The following is a 21610-nucleotide window of genomic DNA, read 5'->3' on the forward strand; positions in this document are numbered from 1 at the left end:
CTATCCAAAGCCAATAATTATATGCATATTCTAGTTACTGGGCAGGAGTAGTAACCAGATTAAATCGTGTACGTTTTTTATCCGGCCGTGTCAATACTGCCCCCTAGCCCTAACAGGTTAAGGGTTAGGGTTAGGGGTTAGGGGTTGGGGTTAGGGTTAGGGTTGGGGTTAGGGTTAGGGTTAGGGGTTGGGGGTTGGGGTTAGGGTTAGGGGTTAGGGTTAGGGGTTAGGGTTCGGGTTAGGGGTTAGGGGGTAGGGTTAGGGTTAGGCCTGGGTTCACATTCATTTGAGTTTCTTGTAACATGATCTTCAGTTGAGGTCTTCTCTGGTGCTGTTCTTTGGCGTTATGAAGCAAGCAGCTAGTGTTGATATGAAGGGCCTGGCTGGGGACTTGCTACCTACGGATATCCCTTGCTTTTTTGTTGAAATATGTTGAAAGTTGAAAATATTTAGTATGTTTCGTTGTGTGTATTTGTGTTATTAGTTTCAGTGGTTGTGTGATTGTGTATGTTGTCAATGTGTTTCAGATGTTGTGTGATTGTGTATGTTTGCTGTATGTGACTTTTTACGATCATTTTTGTCTCTCTGTTTTCACAACATTTCTCTACTGTCTGTTCTCACCTGCCTCTGCTGTCCCTCCCTGTCTCTCCCTCCCTCTCTCTCTCCCTCTCTCTCTCTCTCTCGGTTATGACTTCATTCCACAGGAGATATGGATGGCCAATGGTGGGACCATGCATCTTGGCAGAACGAGGCCTTGTCTATGGTATGACTAAGAATGGAGCCACCCACCCCCTCTACCATCTCACCTTTTCTTTGTTTTGATTTCAGCTGTGCTGCATTTTCTTAAACAAAATTGTATTGACCTCAACCCAACCCTGTAGGCAACAGTGAAAAGGGAAAAATCTAAACCAATGAGCAGGCATTATTATTGGACACCAACTCTAATACTCTATCTGAGAGGCAAAATAAATCAAATTGTATTTGTCACACGCGCCAAATACAACAGGTGTAGACCTTACAATGAAATGCTTACGTACGAGCCCTTAACCAACAATGCAGTTTTAATTAAGAAAAATAAGAGTTAAGAAAAAAAATATTTACTAAATAAACTAAAGTAAAAAATAATAACACAACAATAAGGATATACAGGAGTACCTGTACACTGTGGGGGGGTAGTCCTGGAAGAGGATGTGGAACTTGAACCCCAAGGTAAAGACATTGATACGTGCAGTAGAACAACCCCAAACAAGGCCAGTCTGTATAGCTGTAGTGAGAAGGCCCTGTGGTGGTAAGTTATTGGCATAGGTTATACCTGCCTATTGTAAAGTGCTTTCTACTTACTACATTGCTCACTACAAATACTACAACCCACTACAAATACTACAACCCACTACAACTACTACAACTACTACAACCCACTACAACTACTACAACAATCCTTACTCACTATAACAACAACAACAATCCTTACTCACTACAACAACAACAACAACAATCCTTACTCACTACAACAACAACAACAATCCTTACTCACTACAACAACAACAATCCTTACTCACAACAACAACAACAATCCTTACTCACTACAACAACAACAATCCTTACTCACAACAACAACAACAACAATCCTTACTCACTACAACAACAACAATCCTTACTCACTACAACAACAACAATCCTTACTCACTACAACAACAACAATCCTTACTCACAACAACAACAACAATCCTTACTCACTACAACAACAACAATCCTTACTCACAACAACAACAACAACAATCCTTACTCACAACAACAACAACAATCCTTACTCACAACAACAACAACAACAATCCTTACTCACTACAACAACAACAATCCTTACTCACTACAACAACAACAATCCTTACTCACTACAACAACAACAATCCTTACTCACAACAACAACAACAATCCTTACTCACTACAACAACAACAACAATCCTTACTCACAACAACAACAACAATCCTTACTCACAACAACAACAACAATCCTTACTCACAACAACAACAACAATCCTTACTCACAACAACAACAACAACAATCCTTACTCACTACTGCCTTAATTTGCTGCTAATGGGGATCCATAGTAAATACAATTACAAACACTACAACCCACTATAGCCACTTATTCATTACAATTACTACAACCCACTACAACTACTTATTCACTACAATTTCTACAACCAACTACAACACACTACAGCGACTTACTCACTGCAGGTACTGCAACCCACTACGATTACTACATCTACTACAACCCACTACAACCAACCACAACCCACTACATCTACTACAACCCACTACAACCAACTACAACCCACTACATCTACTACAACCCACTACAACCCACTACAACCCACTACATCTACTACAACCCACTACAACCCACTACAACCCACTACATCTACTACAACCCACTACAACCCACTACAACCCACTACAACCCACTACATCTACTACAACCCACTACAACTAACCACAACCCACTACATCTACTACAACCCACTACAACCCACTACAACCCACTACAACCAACCACAACCCACTACATCTACTACAACCCACTACAACCCACTACATCTACTACAACCCACTACAACCCACTACAACCCACTACATCTACTACAACCCACTACAACCAACCACAACCCACTACATCTACTACAACCCACTACAACCCACTACAACCAACCACAACCCACTACATCTACTACAACCCACTACAACCCACTACATCTACTACAACCCACTACAACCCACTACAACCCACTACAACCAACCACAACCCACTACTACTAACTACAACCCACTACATCTACTACAACCCACTACAAAACACAACCCAGTAAAACAGCATACTCACTGCAACTACTACAATTCACTACAATTCACTACAACTGTTTACTCACTATAACTACTACAACCAACTACAGCTACTTACTCACTTCAACTACTGAAACCCACAACAATTACTACAACACCCTACAACTACTTACTCATTACAACCAACTACAACCCACTACATCTACTACAACCCACTACAACTACTACAACCCACTACAACTACTTACTCATTACAACTACTACAACCCACTGCAACTACTACAGTAGTAGTTTAGAAGGATTCTTTCTCTTCACAACTGGCTCCGTGATTACTGCAGCTCAATGAGTGTAACTTATGTTGACAATTTCGATACCTTTTGGAAACAAAACAGGTTTTATAAGGAGGATGGGATCCACCCAAATCACTTGGATTCCTGGATCCTTTCACAGCACTATAAGGCTGTGTTGAGACAATGACTTATCAATGACTCAAGTCCAGCTCAGCTAATCCCTACCATTTTGTCGCTGAGTCATCATAATGCTTCAGCAATTGTACATTATCCCAGGGGCATTGGTAGGCACAATGTAAGTAGCCTAATGTATGTCCCTCTTACTGCCCCGAATGCCTCTGCTGATCCTACAGCTATTGTATGCAGTAATCATGTGCCTATGAACCAGATTTATACTGTTAGCACTGAGCCAGTGTGCCCTAGTAGGAAGTCCACTGTGAGCAGCTCACCCTGCACTAACATAAAGAACATGAGAATATCTACTTCTGCTAAGCTTCCCAGTAAAGCAATGAAAACAAGCATGCATCCCAGAAAAGTGTACAAAATATCCCACGTTAACACATGTAGCTTAAGAAACAAGGTTCATGAAATGAATAACTTGCTAGAAACAGATGACATTCATATTCTGACTATCTCTGAAACGCACTTAGAAAATACCTTTGATGATACAGTGGTAGCAATACAAGGTTATAACATTTACAGAAAATACAGAAATGCCAGTGGTGGAGGTGTTGCTGTTTATAATCAGAAACACATTCCTGTAAAGATTAGAGAAGATCTTGTATTACATACTGTTGAAGTAATATGGCTACAGGTTCCTCTGCCTCACCTAAAGCCCATTGTTGTGGGAAGCTGCTATAGACCACCAAGTTGTAACAGTCAGTATCTGGATAACATGTGGGAAATGCTTGATAATATACAGTACCAGTAAAACGTTTGGACACACCTACTCATTCAAGGGTTTTTCTTTATTTTTACTATTTTCGACATTGTAGAATAATAGTGAAGACATCAAAACTATGAAATAACACATGCAGTAACCAAAAAAGTGTAAAACAAATCAAAATATACAGTTGAAGTCAGAAGTTTACATACACCTTAGCCAAATACATTTAAACTCAGTTTTTTACAATTCCTGACATTTAATCCTAGTAAAAATTCCCTGTCTTAGGTCAGTTAGGATCACCACTTTATTTTAAGAATGTGAAATGTCAGAATAATAGTAGAGAGAATGATTTATTTCAGCTTTTATTTCTTTCATCACATTCCCAGTGGGTCAGAAGTTTACATACACTCAATTAGTATTTGGTAGCATTGCCTTTAAATTGTTTAATTTGGGTCAAACGTTTTGGGTAGCCTTCCACAAGCTTCCCACAATAAGTTGGGTGAATTTTGGCCCATTCCTCCTGACAGAGCTGGTGTAACTGAGTCAGGTTTGTAGGCCTCCTTGTTCGCGCACGCTTTTTCAGTTCTGCCAACACATTTTCTATGGGATTGAGGTCAGGGCTTTGTGATGGCCACTCCAATACCTTGACTTTGTTGTCCTTAAGCCATTTTGCCACAACGTTGGAAGTATGCTTGTGGTCATTGTCCATTTGGAAGACCCATTTGCAACCAAGCTTTAACTTCCTGACTGATGTCTTGACTATAACTCACTTTAACTACTACAACACACTATAACTCACTATAACTCACTATAACTCACTATAACTACTACAACTCACTATAACTACTACAACTCACTATAACTACTGCAACCCACAACAGCTACTTACTCACTAAGTACAAACCACTATAACTACTACAACTACTGCAACCCATTACAATACTAACTCACTACAACCCACTACAACCATTACAACCCATTAAATACTTACTCACTACAACCCACTACAACCATTACAACCCATTAAATACTTACTCACTACAACTATTACAACCCATTACAACCAACTTATGCAACTACTACAACCAACAACAACTACTTACAACAACTACTACAACCCAATACAACTACTACAACCCACTATAACTACTACAACCAACTACAACTACTACAACCCACTATAACTACTACAACCCACTACAACTACTACAACCCACTATAACTACTACAACCAACTACAAATACTACAACCCACTATAACTACTACAACCAACAACTACTTACAACAACTACTACAACCCACTATAACTACTACAACCCACTATAACTACTACAACCCACTATAACTACTACAACCCACTACAACTACTACAACCCACTATAACTACTACAACCAACTACAAATACTACAACCCACTATAACTACTACAAACAACAACTACTTACAACAACTACTACAACCCACTATAACTACTACAACCCACTACAACTACTACAACCCACTACAACTACTACAACCAACTACAACTACTACAACCCACTACAACCCACTATAACTACTACAACCCACTATAACTACTACAACTACTACAACCAACTACAACTACTACAACCCACTATAACTACTACAACCAACTACAACTACTACAACCCACTATAAACTACTACAACCCACTATAACTACTACAACCAACTACAACTACTACAACCCACTATAACTACTACAACCAACTACAACTACTACAACCAACTATAACTACTACAACCAACTACAACTACTACAACCAACTACAACTACTACAACCAACTATAACTACTACAACCCACTATAACTACTACAACCCACTATAACTACTACAACCAACTACAACTACTACAACCCACTATAACTACTACAACCCACTACAACTACTTACTCACCACAACTACTACAACCCACTTGTCACGATCGTCGTAATGATTGGACCAAGGCGCAGCGTGAGTAGCATTCCACATCTTTATTATAATGTGAAACTTCAGCAAAATACAAAAACAGTAAATGAACAAACGAAACGTGAAGACAGCGAAGTGCAAATAGGCACCTACACAAAAACAAGATCCCACAAACACAGGTGGGAAAAATAACTACTTAAATATGATCCCCAATTAGAGACAACGATTACCAGCTGCCTCTAATTGGGAATCATACAAATCACCAACACAGAAATACACTGCTCAAAAAAATAAAGGGAACACTTAAACAACACAATGTAACTCCAAGTCAATCACACTTCTGTGAAATCAAACTGTCCACTTAGGAAGCAACACTGATTGACAATACATTTCACATGCTGTTGTGCAAATGGAATAGACAACAGGTGGAATTTATAGGCAATTAGCAAGACACCCCCAATAAAGGAGTGGTTCTGCAGGTGGTGACCACAGACCACTTCTCAGGTCTTATGCTTCCTGGCTGATGTTCTGGTCACTTTTGAATGCTGGTGGGGCTTTCACTCTAGTGGTAGCATGAGACGGAGTCTACAACCCACACCAGTGGCTCAGGTAGTGCAGCTCATCCAGGATGGCACATCAATGCGAGCTGTGGCAAGAAGGTTTGCTGTGTCTGTCAGCGTAGTGTCCAGAGCATGGAGGCGCTACCAGGAGACAGGCCAGTACATCAGGAGACATGGAGGAGGCCGTAGGAGGGCAACAACCCAGCAGCAGGACCGCTACCTCCGCCTTTGTGCAAGGAGGAGCAGGAGGAGCATTGCCAGAGCCCTGCAAAATGACCTCCAGCAGGCCACAAATGTGCATGTGTCTGCTCAAACGGTCAGAAACAGACTCCATGAGGGTGGTATGAGGGCCCGATGTCCACAGGTGGGGGTTGTGCTTACAGCCCAACACCGTGCAGGACGTTTGGCATTTGCCAGAGAACACCAAGATTGGCAAATTCGCCACTGGCGCCCTGTGCTTTTCACAGATGAAAGCAGGTTCACACTGAGCACATGTGACAGACATGACAGTCTGGAGATGCCGTGGAGAACGTTCTGCTGCCTGCAACATCCTCCAGCATGACCGGTTTGGCGGTGGGTCAGTCATGGTGTGGGGTGGCATTTCTTTGGGGGGCCGCACAGCCCTCCATGTGCTCGCCAGAGGTAGCCTGACTGCCATTAGGTACCGAGATGAGATCCTCAGACCCCTTGTGAGACCATATGCTGGTGCTGTTGGCCCTGGGTTCCTCCTAATGCAAGACAATGCTAGACCTCATGTGGCTGGAGTGTGTCAGCAGTTCCTGCAAGAGGAAGGCATTGATGCTATGGACTGGCCCGCCCGTTCCCCAGACCTGAATCCAATTGAGCACATCTGGGACATCATGTCTCGCTCCATCCACCAATGCCACGTTGCACCACAGACTGTCCAGGAGTTGGCGGATGCTTTAGTCCAGGTCTGGGAGGAGATCCCTCAGGAGACCATCCGCCACCTCATCAGGAGCATGCCCAGGCGTTGTAGGGAGGTCATACAGGCACGTGGAGGCCACACACACTACTGAGCCTCATTTTGACTTGTTTTAAGGACATTACATCAAAGTTGGATCAGCCTGTAGTGTGGTTTTCCACTTTAATTTTGAGTGTGACTCCAAATCCAGACCTCCATGGGTTGATAAATTGGATTTCCATTGATTATTTTTGTGTGATTTTGTTGTCAGCACATTCAACTATGTAAAGAAAAAAGTATTTAATAAGATTATTTCATTCATTCAGATCTAGGATGTGTTATTTTAGTGTTCCCTTTATTTTTTTGAGCAGTGTAATAACCTAGAACCCCACATAGAAATAATAAACTCGCTCGCCCATCCAGCATCACTACTCTGGACGGCTCTGACTTAGAATACGTGGACAACTACAAATACCTAGGTGTCTGGTTAGACTGTAAACTCTCCTTCCAGACTCACATTAAGCTTCTCCAATCTAAAATTAAATGTAGAATCGGCTTCCTATATCGCAACAAAGTGTCCTTCACTCATGCTGCCAAACATACCCGCGTAAAACTTACCATCTTACCGATCCTCGACTTCGGCGATGTCATCTATAAAATAGCCTCCAACACTCAACTCAACAAATTGGATGCAGTCTATCACAGTGCCATCCGTTTTGTCACCAAAGCCCCATACACTACCCACCACTGCGACCTGTACACTCTCGTTGGTTGGCCCTCGCTTCATACTCGTCGCCAAACCCTCTGGCTCCAGGTCATCTACAAGTCTCTGCTAGGTAAAGCCCTGCCTTATCTCAGCTCACTGGTCACCATAGCAATACCCACTCGTAGCACGCACTCCAGCAGGTATATCTCACTGGTCTCCCCCAAAGCCAATTCTTACTTTGGCCGCCTTTCCTTCCAGTTCTCTGCTGCCAATGACTGGAACCACTGCAAAAATCACTGAAGCTGGAAACTCATATCTCCCTCACTAGCTTTAAGCACCAGCTGTCAGAGCAGCTCACAGATCACTGCACCTGTACATAGCCCATCTGTAAACAGCCCATTCAATCTACCTCATCTCCATACTGTATTTATTTATTTATCTTGCTCCTTTGCACCCCAGTATCTCTACTTGCATATTCATCTTCTGCACATCTACCATTCCAGTGTTTAATTGCTACATTGTAATTACTTCGCCACCATGGCCTATTTATTGCCTTACCTACTTTATCTTACCTCATTTGCACTCCCTGTATATAGACTTTTTGTTTTATTTTGTTCTACTGTATTATTACGACCCTCTTTTTATGTTTTGTTTATTCCATGTGTAACTCTGTGTTGTTGAATTGCTTTGCTTTATCTTGGCCAGGTCGCAGTTCCAATTGAGAACTTGTTCTCAACTAGCCTAACTGGTTAAATAAAGGTGAAATAATTTTTTTAATAAAAATAAATACTTAATCACTACAACTACTACTAATCACTACAACTACTATAACTACTACAACCTACTACAATGCACTACAACCCACTACAACCTACTACAACGCACTACAACTCACTACAACTACTACAACCCACTACAACTACTACAACCCACTACAACTACTACTAATCAGTACAACTACTATAACTACTACAACCCACTACAACTACTACAACCCACTACAACCTACTACAACCTACTACAACCTACTACAACGCACTACAACCCACTACAACTACTACAACCCACTACAACTACTACTAATCAGTACAACTACTATAACTACTACAACTCACTACAACCCACTACAACCTACTACAACGCACTACAACTCACTACAACTACTACAACCCACTACAACCCAATACAACCCACTACAACCCACTACAACCCACTACAACCCACTACAACTACTACAACTCACTACAACCCACTACAACCCACTACAACCCACTACAACCCACTACAACCCACTATAACTCACTACAACGACTACTAATCACTACAACCCACTACAACCTACTACAACCCACTACAACCCACTACAACCCACTACAACCTACTACAACCCACTACAAACCACTACAACCCACTACAACTACTACTAATCACTACAACCTACTACAACCCACTACAACTACTACAACCCACTACAACCCACTACAACCCACTACAACTACTACTAATCACTACAACCCACTACAACTCACTACAACCCACTACAACGCACTGCAACCCACTAGAAACCTACTACAACCCACTACAACCTACTACAACCCACTACAACCTACTACAACGCACTACAACTCACTACAACTACTACAACCCACTGCAACCCACTACAACTCACTACAACCCACTACAACCCACTACAACCCACTACAACCCACTACAACCCACTACAACCCACTACAACTACTACAACTCACTACAACCCACTACAACCCACTACAACCCACTACAACCCACTACAACCTACTACAACCCACTACAACCCACTACAACCCACTATAACTCACTACAACTACTACTAATCATTACAACCCACTACAACCTACTACAACCCACTACAACCCACTACAACCCACTACAACCTACTACAACCCACTACAAACCACTACAACCCACTACAACTACTACTAATCACTACAACTACTATAACTCACTACAACCCACTACAACCCACTACAACCCACTACAACACACTACAACCTACTACAACCCACTACAACTACTACAACCCACTACAACCCACTACAACCCACTACAACCCACTACAAATACTACTAATCACTACAACCCACTACAACTCACTACAACCCACTACAACGCACTGCAACCCACTAGAAACCTACTACAACCCACTACAACCTACTACAACCCACTACAACCCACTACAACTCACTACAACTACTATAATTACTACAACTCACTACAACCCACTACAACCCACTACAACTACTACAACCCACTACAACCTACTACAACCTACTACAACCTACTACAACCCACTACAACGCACTACAACTCACTACAGCTACTACAACCCACTACAACCTACTACAACCTACTACAACCTACTACAACGCACTACAACTCACTACAACTACTACAACCCACTACAACTACTACTAATCAGTACAACTACTATAACTACTACAACTCACTACAACCCACTACAACCTACTACAACGCACTACAACTCACTACAACTACTACAACCCACTACAACCCACTACAACTCACTACAACCCACTACAACCCACTACAACCCACTACAACTACTACAACCCACTACAACCCACTACAACCCACTACAACTACTACAACTCACTACAACCCACTACAACCCACTACAACCCACTACAACCTACTACAACCCACTACAACCCACTACAACCCACTATAACTCACTACAACTACTACTAATCACTACAACCCACTACAACCTACTACAACCCACTACAACCCACTACAACCCACTACAACCTACTACAACCCACTACATACCACTACAACCCACTACAACTACTACTAATCACTACAACTACTATAACTACTACAACTCACTACAACCCACTACAACCCACTACAACCCACTACAACCTACTACAACCCACTACAACTACTACAACCCACTACAACCCACTACAACCCACTACAACTACTACTAATCACTACAACCCACTACAACTCACTACAACCCACTACAACGCACTGCAACCCACTAGAAACCTACTACAACCCACTACAACCTACTACAACCCACTACAACCTACTACAACACACTACAACTCACTACAACTACTACAACCCACTACAACCCACTACAACTCACTACAGCTACTACAACCCACTACAACCTACTACAACCTACTACAACCTACTACAACGCACTACAACTCACTACAACTACTACAACCCACTACAACTACTACTAATCAGTACAACTACTATAACTACTACAACTCACTACAACCCACTACAACCTACTACAACGCACTACAACTCACTACAACTACTACAACCCACTACAACCCACTACAACACACTACAACCCACTACAACCCACTACAACCCACTACAACTACTACAACCCACTACAACCCACTACAACCCACTACAACTACTACAACCCACAACAACCCACTACAACCCACTACAACCCACTACAACCCACTACAACCTACTACAACCCACTACAACCCACTATAACTCACTACAACTACTACTAATCACTACAACCCACTACAACCTACTACAACCCACTACAACCCACTACAACCCACTACAACCTACTACAACCCACTACAAACCACTACAACCCACTACAACTACTACTAATCACTACAACCCACTATAACTCACTACAACTACTATAACTACTACAACTCACTACAACCCACTACAACCCACTACAACCCACTACAACACACTACAACCTACTACAACCCACTACAACCTACTACAACCCACTACAACCTACTACAACGCACTACAACTCACTACAACTACTACAACCCACTACAACTACTACTAATCAGTACAACTACTATAACTACTACAACTCACTACAACCCACTACAACCTACTACAACGCACTACAACTCACTACAACCACTACAACCCACTACAACCTACTACAACCCACTACAACCCACTACAACCCACTATAACTCACTACAACTACTACTAATCACTACAACCCACTACAACTACTACTAATCACTTCAACCCACTACAACCCACTACAACCCACTACAACTCACTACAACCCACTACAACGCACTGCAACCCACTACAACCTACTACAACCCACTACAACCTACTACAACCCACTACAACCCACTACAACTCACTACAACTACCATAACTACTACAACTCACTACAACCCACTACAACCCACTACAACTACTACAACCCACTACAACTACTACAACCCACTACAACCCACTAGAACCCACTACAACTACTACAACCCACTACAACCCACTACAACCCACTACAACCCACTACAACTACTACCAATCACTACAACCCACTACAACCCACTACAACTACTACTAATCACTACAACCCACTACAACCCACTACAACCCACCACAACTACTACTAATCACTACAACTACTATAACTACTACAACTCACTACAACCCAATACAACCCACTACAACTACTACAACCCACTACAACCCACTACAACTACTACAACACATTACAACCTACTACAACCCACTACAACCCTCTACAACCCACTACAACTCACTACAACCCACTACAACCCACTACAACCCACTACAACCCACTACAACCCACTACAACCCACTACAACCCACTACAACTACTACAACTCACTACAACCCACTACAACCCACTACAACCCACTACAACCCACTACAACCTACTACAACCCACTACAACCCACTACAACCCACTATAACTCACTACAACTACTACTAATCATTACAACCCACTACAACCTACTACAACCCACTACAACCCACTACAACCCACTACAACCTACTACAACCCACTACAAACCACTACAACCCACTACAACTACTACTAATCACTACAACTACTATAACTCACTACAACCCACTACAACCCACTACAACCCACTACAACACACTACAACCTACTACAACCCACTACAACTACTACAACCCACTACAACCCACTACAACCCACTACAACCCACTACAAATACTACTAATCACTACAACCCACTACAACTCACTACAACCCACTACAACGCACTGCAACCCACTAGAAACCTACTACAACCCACTACAACCTACTACAACCCACTACAACCCACTACAACTCACTACAACTACTATAATTACTACAACTCACTACAACCCACTACAACCCACTACAACTACTACAACCCACTACAACCTACTACAACCTACTACAACCTACTACAACCCACTACAACGCACTACAACTCACTACAGCTACTACAACCCACTACAACCTACTACAACCTACTACAACCTACTACAACGCACTACAACTCACTACAACTACTACAACCCACTACAACTACTACTAATCAGTACAACTACTATAACTACTACAACTCACTACAACCCACTACAACCTACTACAACGCACTACAACTCACTACAACTACTACAACCCACTACAACCCACTACAACTCACTACAACCCACTACAACCCACTACAACCCACTACAACTACTACAACCCACTACAACCCACTACAACCCACTACAACTACTACAACTCACTACAACCCACTACAACCCACTACAACCCACTACAACCTACTACAACCCACTACAACCCACTACAACCCACTATAACTCACTACAACTACTACTAATCACTACAACCCACTACAACCTACTACAACCCACTACAACCCACTACAACCCACTACAACCTACTACAACCCACTACATACCACTACAACCCACTACAACTACTACTAATCACTACAACTACTATAACTACTACAACTCACTACAACCCACTACAACCCACTACAACCCACTACAACCTACTACAACCCACTACAACTACTACAACCCACTACAACCCACTACAACCCACTACAACTACTACTAATCACTACAACCCACTACAACTCACTACAACCCACTACAACGCACTGCAACCCACTAGAAACCTACTACAACCCACTACAACCTACTACAACCCACTACAACCTACTACAACACACTACAACTCACTACAACTACTACAACCCACTACAACCCACTACAACTCACTACAGCTACTACAACCCACTACAACCTACTACAACCTACTACAACCTACTACAACGCACTACAACTCACTACAACTACTACAACCCACTACAACTACTACTAATCAGTACAACTACTATAACTACTACAACTCACTACAACCCACTACAACCTACTACAACGCACTACAACTCACTACAACTACTACAACCCACTACAACCCACTACAACACACTACAACCCACTACAACCCACTACAACCCACTACAACTACTACAACCCACTACAACCCACTACAACCCACTACAACTACTACAACCCACAACAACCCACTACAACCCACTACAACCCACTACAACCCACTACAACCTACTACAACCCACTACAACCCACTATAACTCACTACAACTACTACTAATCACTACAACCCACTACAACCTACTACAACCCACTACAACCCACTACAACCCACTACAACCTACTACAACCCACTACAAACCACTACAACCCACTACAACTACTACTAATCACTACAACCCACTATAACTCACTACAACTACTATAACTACTACAACTCACTACAACCCACTACAACCCACTACAACCCACTACAACACACTACAACCTACTACAACTCACTACAACCTACTACAACCCACTACAACCTACTACAACGCACTACAACTCACTACAACTACTACAACCCACTACAACTACTACTAATCAGTACAACTACTATAACTACTACAACTCACTACAACCCACTACAACCTACTACAACGCACTACAACTCACTACAACCACTACAACCCACTACAACCTACTACAACCCACTACAACCCACTACAACCCACTATAACTCACTACAACTACTACTAATCACTACAACCCACTACAACTACTACTAATCACTTCAACCCACTACAACCCACTACAACCCACTACAACTCACTACAACCCACTACAACGCACTGCAACCCACTACAACCTACTACAACCCACTACAACCTACTACAACCCACTACAACCCACTACAACTCACTACAACTACCATAACTACTACAACTCACTACAACCCACTACAACCCACTACAACTACTACAACCCACTACAACTACTACAACCCACTACAACCCACTAGAACCCACTACAACTACTACAACCCACTACAACCCACTACAACCCACTACAACCCACTACAACTACTACCAATCACTACAACCCACTACAACCCACTACAACTACTACTAATCACTACAACCCACTACAACCCACTACAACCCACCACAACTACTACTAATCACTACAACTACTATAACTACTACAACTCACTACAACCCAATACAACCCACTACAACTACTACAACCCACTACAACCCACTACAACCCACCACAACTACTACTAATCACTACAACTACTATAACTACTACAACTCACTACAACCCAATACAACCCACTACAACTACTACAACCCACTACAACCCACTACAACTACTACAACACATTACAACCTACTACAACCCACTACAACCCACTACAACCTACTACAATGCACTACAACCTACTACAATGCACTACAACTCACTACAACTACTACTAATCACTACAACTACTATAACTACTACAACTCACTACAACCCAATACAACCTACTAGAACGCACCACAACTCACTACAACTACTACAACCCACTACAACCCACTACAACTACTACAACCCACTACAACTCACTACAACCCACTACAACCCACTACAACCCACTACAACTACTACAACTCACTACAACCCACTACAACCTACTACAACCCACTACAACCCACTACAACCTACTACAACCCACTACAACCCACTACAACCCACTACATCTCACTACAACCCACTACAACCCACTATAACCCACTACAACCCACTACAACCTACTACAACTACTTAATCACTACAGCTACTGCAACCAAATAGAACTACTATAACCAACTACAAATACTTATTTAGTACAACTACTACAACCCACTACAACTACTCCAACCCACTAGAATTACTCCAACTACTACATCCTACTCCAACTACTCCAACCCACTAGAATTACTACAACTACTACAACCCACTACAACTACTCCAACCCACTAGAATTACTACAACTACTACATCCTACTCCAACTACTCCAACCCACTAGAATTACTACAACTACTACAACCCACTACAACTACTCCAACCCACTAGAATTACTACAACTACTACATCCTACTCCAACTACTCCAACCCACTAGAATTACTACAACCCACTATAACTAATACAACCCACTACAACTACTACAACCCACTACAACTACTACAACCCACTACAACCCACTACAACCCACTACAACCTACTACAACCCACTACAACCCACTACAACTACTACAACCCACTACAACTACTACAACCCACTACAACCCACTACAACTACTTCAACCATGACTACATGGACCTATTTTCCACATCAAGTAACTAATGCAAGCAGTAAAATGTAAAAAAAACATGAAATATACACCTATGGAACAAGTCAGACTGTGAAGAGAGACACACACACAGTCACACACACCCACACTAACACACACGCTAGCACACGGACTCTACACATACATACAGTTTATGTTTTGGGGGGTAGCCTGGTCACATCACTGTCCCTCACTGAATGAGACCTTCTACCTCCCTCCTCAACACTGTGGGTAGTTAATGGGGGCGGCAGGTAGCCTAGTGGTTAGAGCGTTGGACTAGTAACCGAAAGATTGCAAGATCGAATCCCCGAGCTGACAAGATACAAAACAGTCCTTCTGCTCCTGAACAAGGCAGTTAACCCACTGTTCCTAGGCCATCATTGAAAATAAGAGTTTGTTCTTAATTAACTGACTTGCCTAGTTAAATAAACTGAATGAGATCCTCTTTCTCCCTCCTCAACACTGTGGGTGGTCACTGTTTTCAGCCTGGTGGTCCTTGCTCTTTCCCTGCTCTCTCTCTTCCTTCTATTTCTCTCTTTTCCTACTCACCTCTCGCTCAATCTCTCTCTCTCTTTCTCTGCATGTTTTCCAGTGCATGCTTATCCATCTACCCACCACTGCTGTGGTCACACAAACTCTTAAATCACATGCCAATGGATATATGAATGACCACTTCTCCTGTGTCATCACAGCATTTAAAATGCATGACGGTTGGATTAGTTACACAGTGTAATATACTGCCTATACAGACTTTACAGCACATGAAGACAGCACAGTGTAATATACTGCCTAAACTGACTTTACAGCACATGAAGACAGCAAAGCAAGCTTTCATAGGGTTTTTCCTATACTGATCATGACAGATTCTGTGGTTATACTAATGAACCTGGATAGAGCACCTTTTGACACCAAATTCCAATGTCTCTTGATCTAAGTTTGTGTAATCACGATGCATCACGTAATATGGCCTCCACCCTTCTTCCTGTTCAGTATGTTCTTCTATATTATATTCTTGTTCTAATGTTTTGTTCTTGAAACATGAGAAGCCTACTTGTTGTAAAACACAACATGTGTGTTGTCACTTTGACCTCGTAGCACCCGATGACATGGCAACCGTCCAAAGATGGCGAGCGCCTGATAGGGCGGATTATACTAAACAAGAGGATGAAGGATGGAACGGTGCCCCGAGACACAGGAGCTCTGCTGGGACTCAAGGTAAGCCCTGATCCTGGACCTGCTCCTAACCCTAACCCGTAGACACAAGAGCTCTGCTGGGACTCAAGGTAAGCCCTGATCCTGGACCTGCTCCTAACCCTAACCCGTAGACACAAGAGCTCTGCTGGGACTCAAGGTAAGCCCTGATCCTGGACCTGCTCCTAACCCTAACCCGTAGACACAAGAGCTCTGCTGGGACTCAAGGTAAGCCCTGATCCTGGACCTGCTCCTAACCCTAACCCGTAGACACAAGAGCTCTGCTGGGACTCAAGGTAAGCCCTGATCCTGGACCTGCTCCTAACCCTAACCCATAGACACAAGAGCTCTGCTGGGACTCAAGGTAAGCCCTGATCCTGGACCTGCTCCTAACCCTAACCCGTAGACACAAGAGCTCTGCTGGGACTCAAGGTAAGCCCTGATCCTGGACCTGCTCCTAACCCTAACCCATAGACACAAGAGCTCTGATGGGACTCAAGACATGGGGACGATATCTGGGCTGACTCAAATAAAATGTTATTGGTCACATGAGCCGAATACAACAGGTGTAGACTTTACAAGAAATGCTTACTTATGGGCACATTTCCCAACAGTGCAGAGTTTTTTTTTTAAAAGTCAAATATTTGCGAAATAAACTATTTAAACATTGAGGGAATCATATTTGAGTTAGAAAATGATGTTCATATGATAGGTAAGGTATACAAAACCTTGCAGAGAGTCTATACAGCTGACAATCATTTAGAAAAAAATATTGACTATTGGAACCAAGACTTTTATTATTATTTGACCATGCTGGTCATTTATGAACATTTGAACAACTTGGCCATGTGCTGTTATAATCTCCACCAGGCACAGCCAGAAGAGGACTGGCTACTCCTCAGAGCCTGGTTCCTCTCTAGGGTTCTTCCTAGGTTTTGGCCTTTCTATGGAGTTTTTCCTAGCCACCGTGCTTCTACACCTGCATTGCTTGCTGTTTGGGGTTTTAGGCTGGGTTTCAGTACAGCACTTTGAGATATCAGCTGATGTAAGAAGGGCTATATGAATACATTTGATTTGATTTAAAAAGAACTGATGTTGGTTCAAGATGGAGGGAAAGTTGGAGTGTAACGAAATTACAGTTAACAAAAACGAAGTGGGTCTGGGCAGGGCGATGTAGTTGATCTGGAAATGGGAGTGTGTTAGTGGGTCTGGGCAGGGTGATGTAGTTGATCTGAAGATGGGAGTGTGTTAGTGGGACTGGGCAGGGCGATGTAGTTGATCTGGAGATGGGAGTGTGTTAGTGGGTCTGGGCAGGGTGATGTAGTTGATCTGGAGATGGGAGTGTGTTAGTGGGTCTGGGCAGGGTGATGTAGTTGATCTGGAGATGGGAGTGTGTTAGTGGGTCTGGGCAGGGTGATGTAGTTGATCTGGAGATGGGAGTGTGTTAGTGGGTCTGGGCAGGGTGATGTAGTTGATCTGGAGATGGGAGTGTGTTAGTGGGTCTGGGCAGGGTGATGTAGTTGATCTGGAGATGGGAGTGTGTTAGTGGGTCTGGGCAGGGTGATGTAGTTGATCTGGAGTTGGGAGTGTGTTAGTGGGTCTGGGCAGGGTGATGTAGTTGATCTGAAGATGGGAGTGTGTTAGTGGGACTGGGCAGGGTGATGTAGTTGATCTGGAGATGGGAGTGTGCTAGTGGGTCTGGGCAGGGTGATGTAGTTGATCTGGAGTTGGGAGTGTGTTAGTGGGACTGGGCAGGGTGATGTAGTTGATCTGGAGATGGGAGTGTGTTAGTGGGTCTGGGCAGGGCGATGTAGTTGATCTGGAGATGGGAGTGTGTTAGTGGGTCTGGGCAGGGTGATGTAGTTGATCTGGAGATGGGAGTGTGTTAGTGGGTCTGGGCAGGGTGATGTAGTTGATCTGGAGATGGGAGTGTGCTAGTGGGACTGGGCAGGGTGATGTAGTTGATCTGGAGATGGGAGTGTGTTAGTGGGACTGGGCAGGGTGATGTAGTTGATCTGAAGATGGGAGTGTGTTAGTGGGTCTGGGCAGGGTGATGTAGTTGATCTGAAGATGGGAGTGTGTTAGTGGGTCTGGGCAGGGTGATGTAGTTGATCTGAAGATGGGAGTGTGTTAGTGGGTCTGGGCAGGGCGATGTAGTTGATCTGGAGATGGGAGTGTGTTAGTGGGACTGGGCAGGGTGATGTAGTTGATCTGGAGATGGGAGTGTGTTAGTGGGACTGGGCAGGGCGATGTAGTTGATCTGGAGATGGGAGTGTGTTAGTGGGACTGGGCAGGGTGATGTAGTTGATCTGGAGATGGGAGTGTGCTAGTGGGACTGGGCAGGGCGATGTAGTTGATCTGGAGATGGGAGTGTGTTAGTGGGTCTGGGCAGGGTGATGTAGTTGATCTGAAGATGGGAGTGTGCTAGTGGGTCTGGGCAGGGCGATGTAGTTGATCTGGAGATGGGAGTGTGTTAGTGGGACTGGGCAGGGTGATGTAGTTGATCTGGAGATGGGAGTGTGTTAGTGGGACTGGGCAGGGCGATGTAGTTGATCTGGAGATGGGAGTGTGTTAGTGGGACTGGGCAGGGCGATGTAGTTGATCTGGAAATGGGAGTGTGTTAGTGGGTCTGGGTAGGGTGATGTAGTTGATCTGGAGATGGGAGTGTGTTAGTGGGTCTGGGCAGGGCGATGTAGTTGATGTTTGTATGATGTTGTAGTTTATGTATGTTTTGTACTGTTTAAAATATCAATATCTATTTTTACAAAACAAAGGAAATAGTAACAACACAAAAACAATAACATGGCTATATACAGGGAGTACCAGGTAATAACATGGCTATATACAGGAAGTACCAGGTAATAACATGGTTATATACAGGGAGTACCAGGTAATAACATGGCTATATACAAGGAGTACCAGGTAATAACATGGCTATATACAGGGAGTACCAGGTAATAACATGGTTATATACAGGAAGTACCAGGTAATAACATGGCTATATACAGGAAGTACCAGGTAATAACATGGCTATATACAGGAAGTACCAGGTAATAACATGGCTATATACAGGTAGTACCAGGTAATAACATGGTATATACAGGGAGTACCAGGTAATAACATGGCTATATACAGGGAGTACCAGGTAATAACATGGTTATATTCAGGGAGTACCAGGTAGTAACATGGTTATATACAGGGAGTACCAGGTAATAACATGGTTATATACAGGGAGTACCAGGTAATAACATGCCTATATACAGGGAGTACCAGGTAATAACATGGTTATATACAGGAAGTACCAGGTAATAACATGGCTATAAACAGGGAGTACCAGGTGATAACATGGCTATATACAGGGAGTACCAGGTAATAACATGGCTATATACAGGGAGTACCAGGTAATAACATGGTTATATACAGGAAGTACCAGGTAATAACATGGCTATATACAGGGAGTACCAGGTGATAACATGGCTATATACAGGGAGTACCAGGTAATAACATGGATATATACAGGGAGTACCAGTACTGAGTCAATGTGCGGGGGCACCAGGTAGTTGAGATAATTGAGGTTATACACTATGTACATGTGGGTAGGGGTAAAATTGACAAGGCAATCAGTAAATATAATAAATAGAGCAGCAGCAGCGTATGTGAAGTGTGTATTATGTGTGATTGTGTATCTGTGTGTGGCGTCAATATGCATGTCAGTGTGGAATTTGTGTGTGTGAGC

The 21610-nt window shown here is 43.0% G+C and overlaps 1 protein-coding gene across 1 annotated transcript in view; it reads left to right on the plus strand.

The window, feature by feature from the left end:
* The window catches only part of LOC106570772 (regulating synaptic membrane exocytosis protein 2), a 96542-nt gene that overhangs the window by 27789 nt on the left and 47143 nt on the right, over positions 1-21610 (plus strand). Inside the window, exons 2-3 of the mRNA XM_082961428.1 lie at positions 705-763; positions 17779-17898. Of these exons, the coding sequence (XP_082817554.1) occupies positions 710-763; positions 17779-17898 (174 nt within the window). The 5' untranslated portion in view covers positions 705-709. The remainder of the gene's footprint in view (positions 1-704; positions 764-17778; positions 17899-21610) is intronic.

Source organism: Salmo salar, chromosome 14, assembly GCF_965601325.2.
Source record: "Salmo salar chromosome 14, fSalSal1, whole genome shotgun sequence".
NCBI classification, from domain to species: Eukaryota; Metazoa; Chordata; class Actinopteri; order Salmoniformes; family Salmonidae; genus Salmo; species Salmo salar.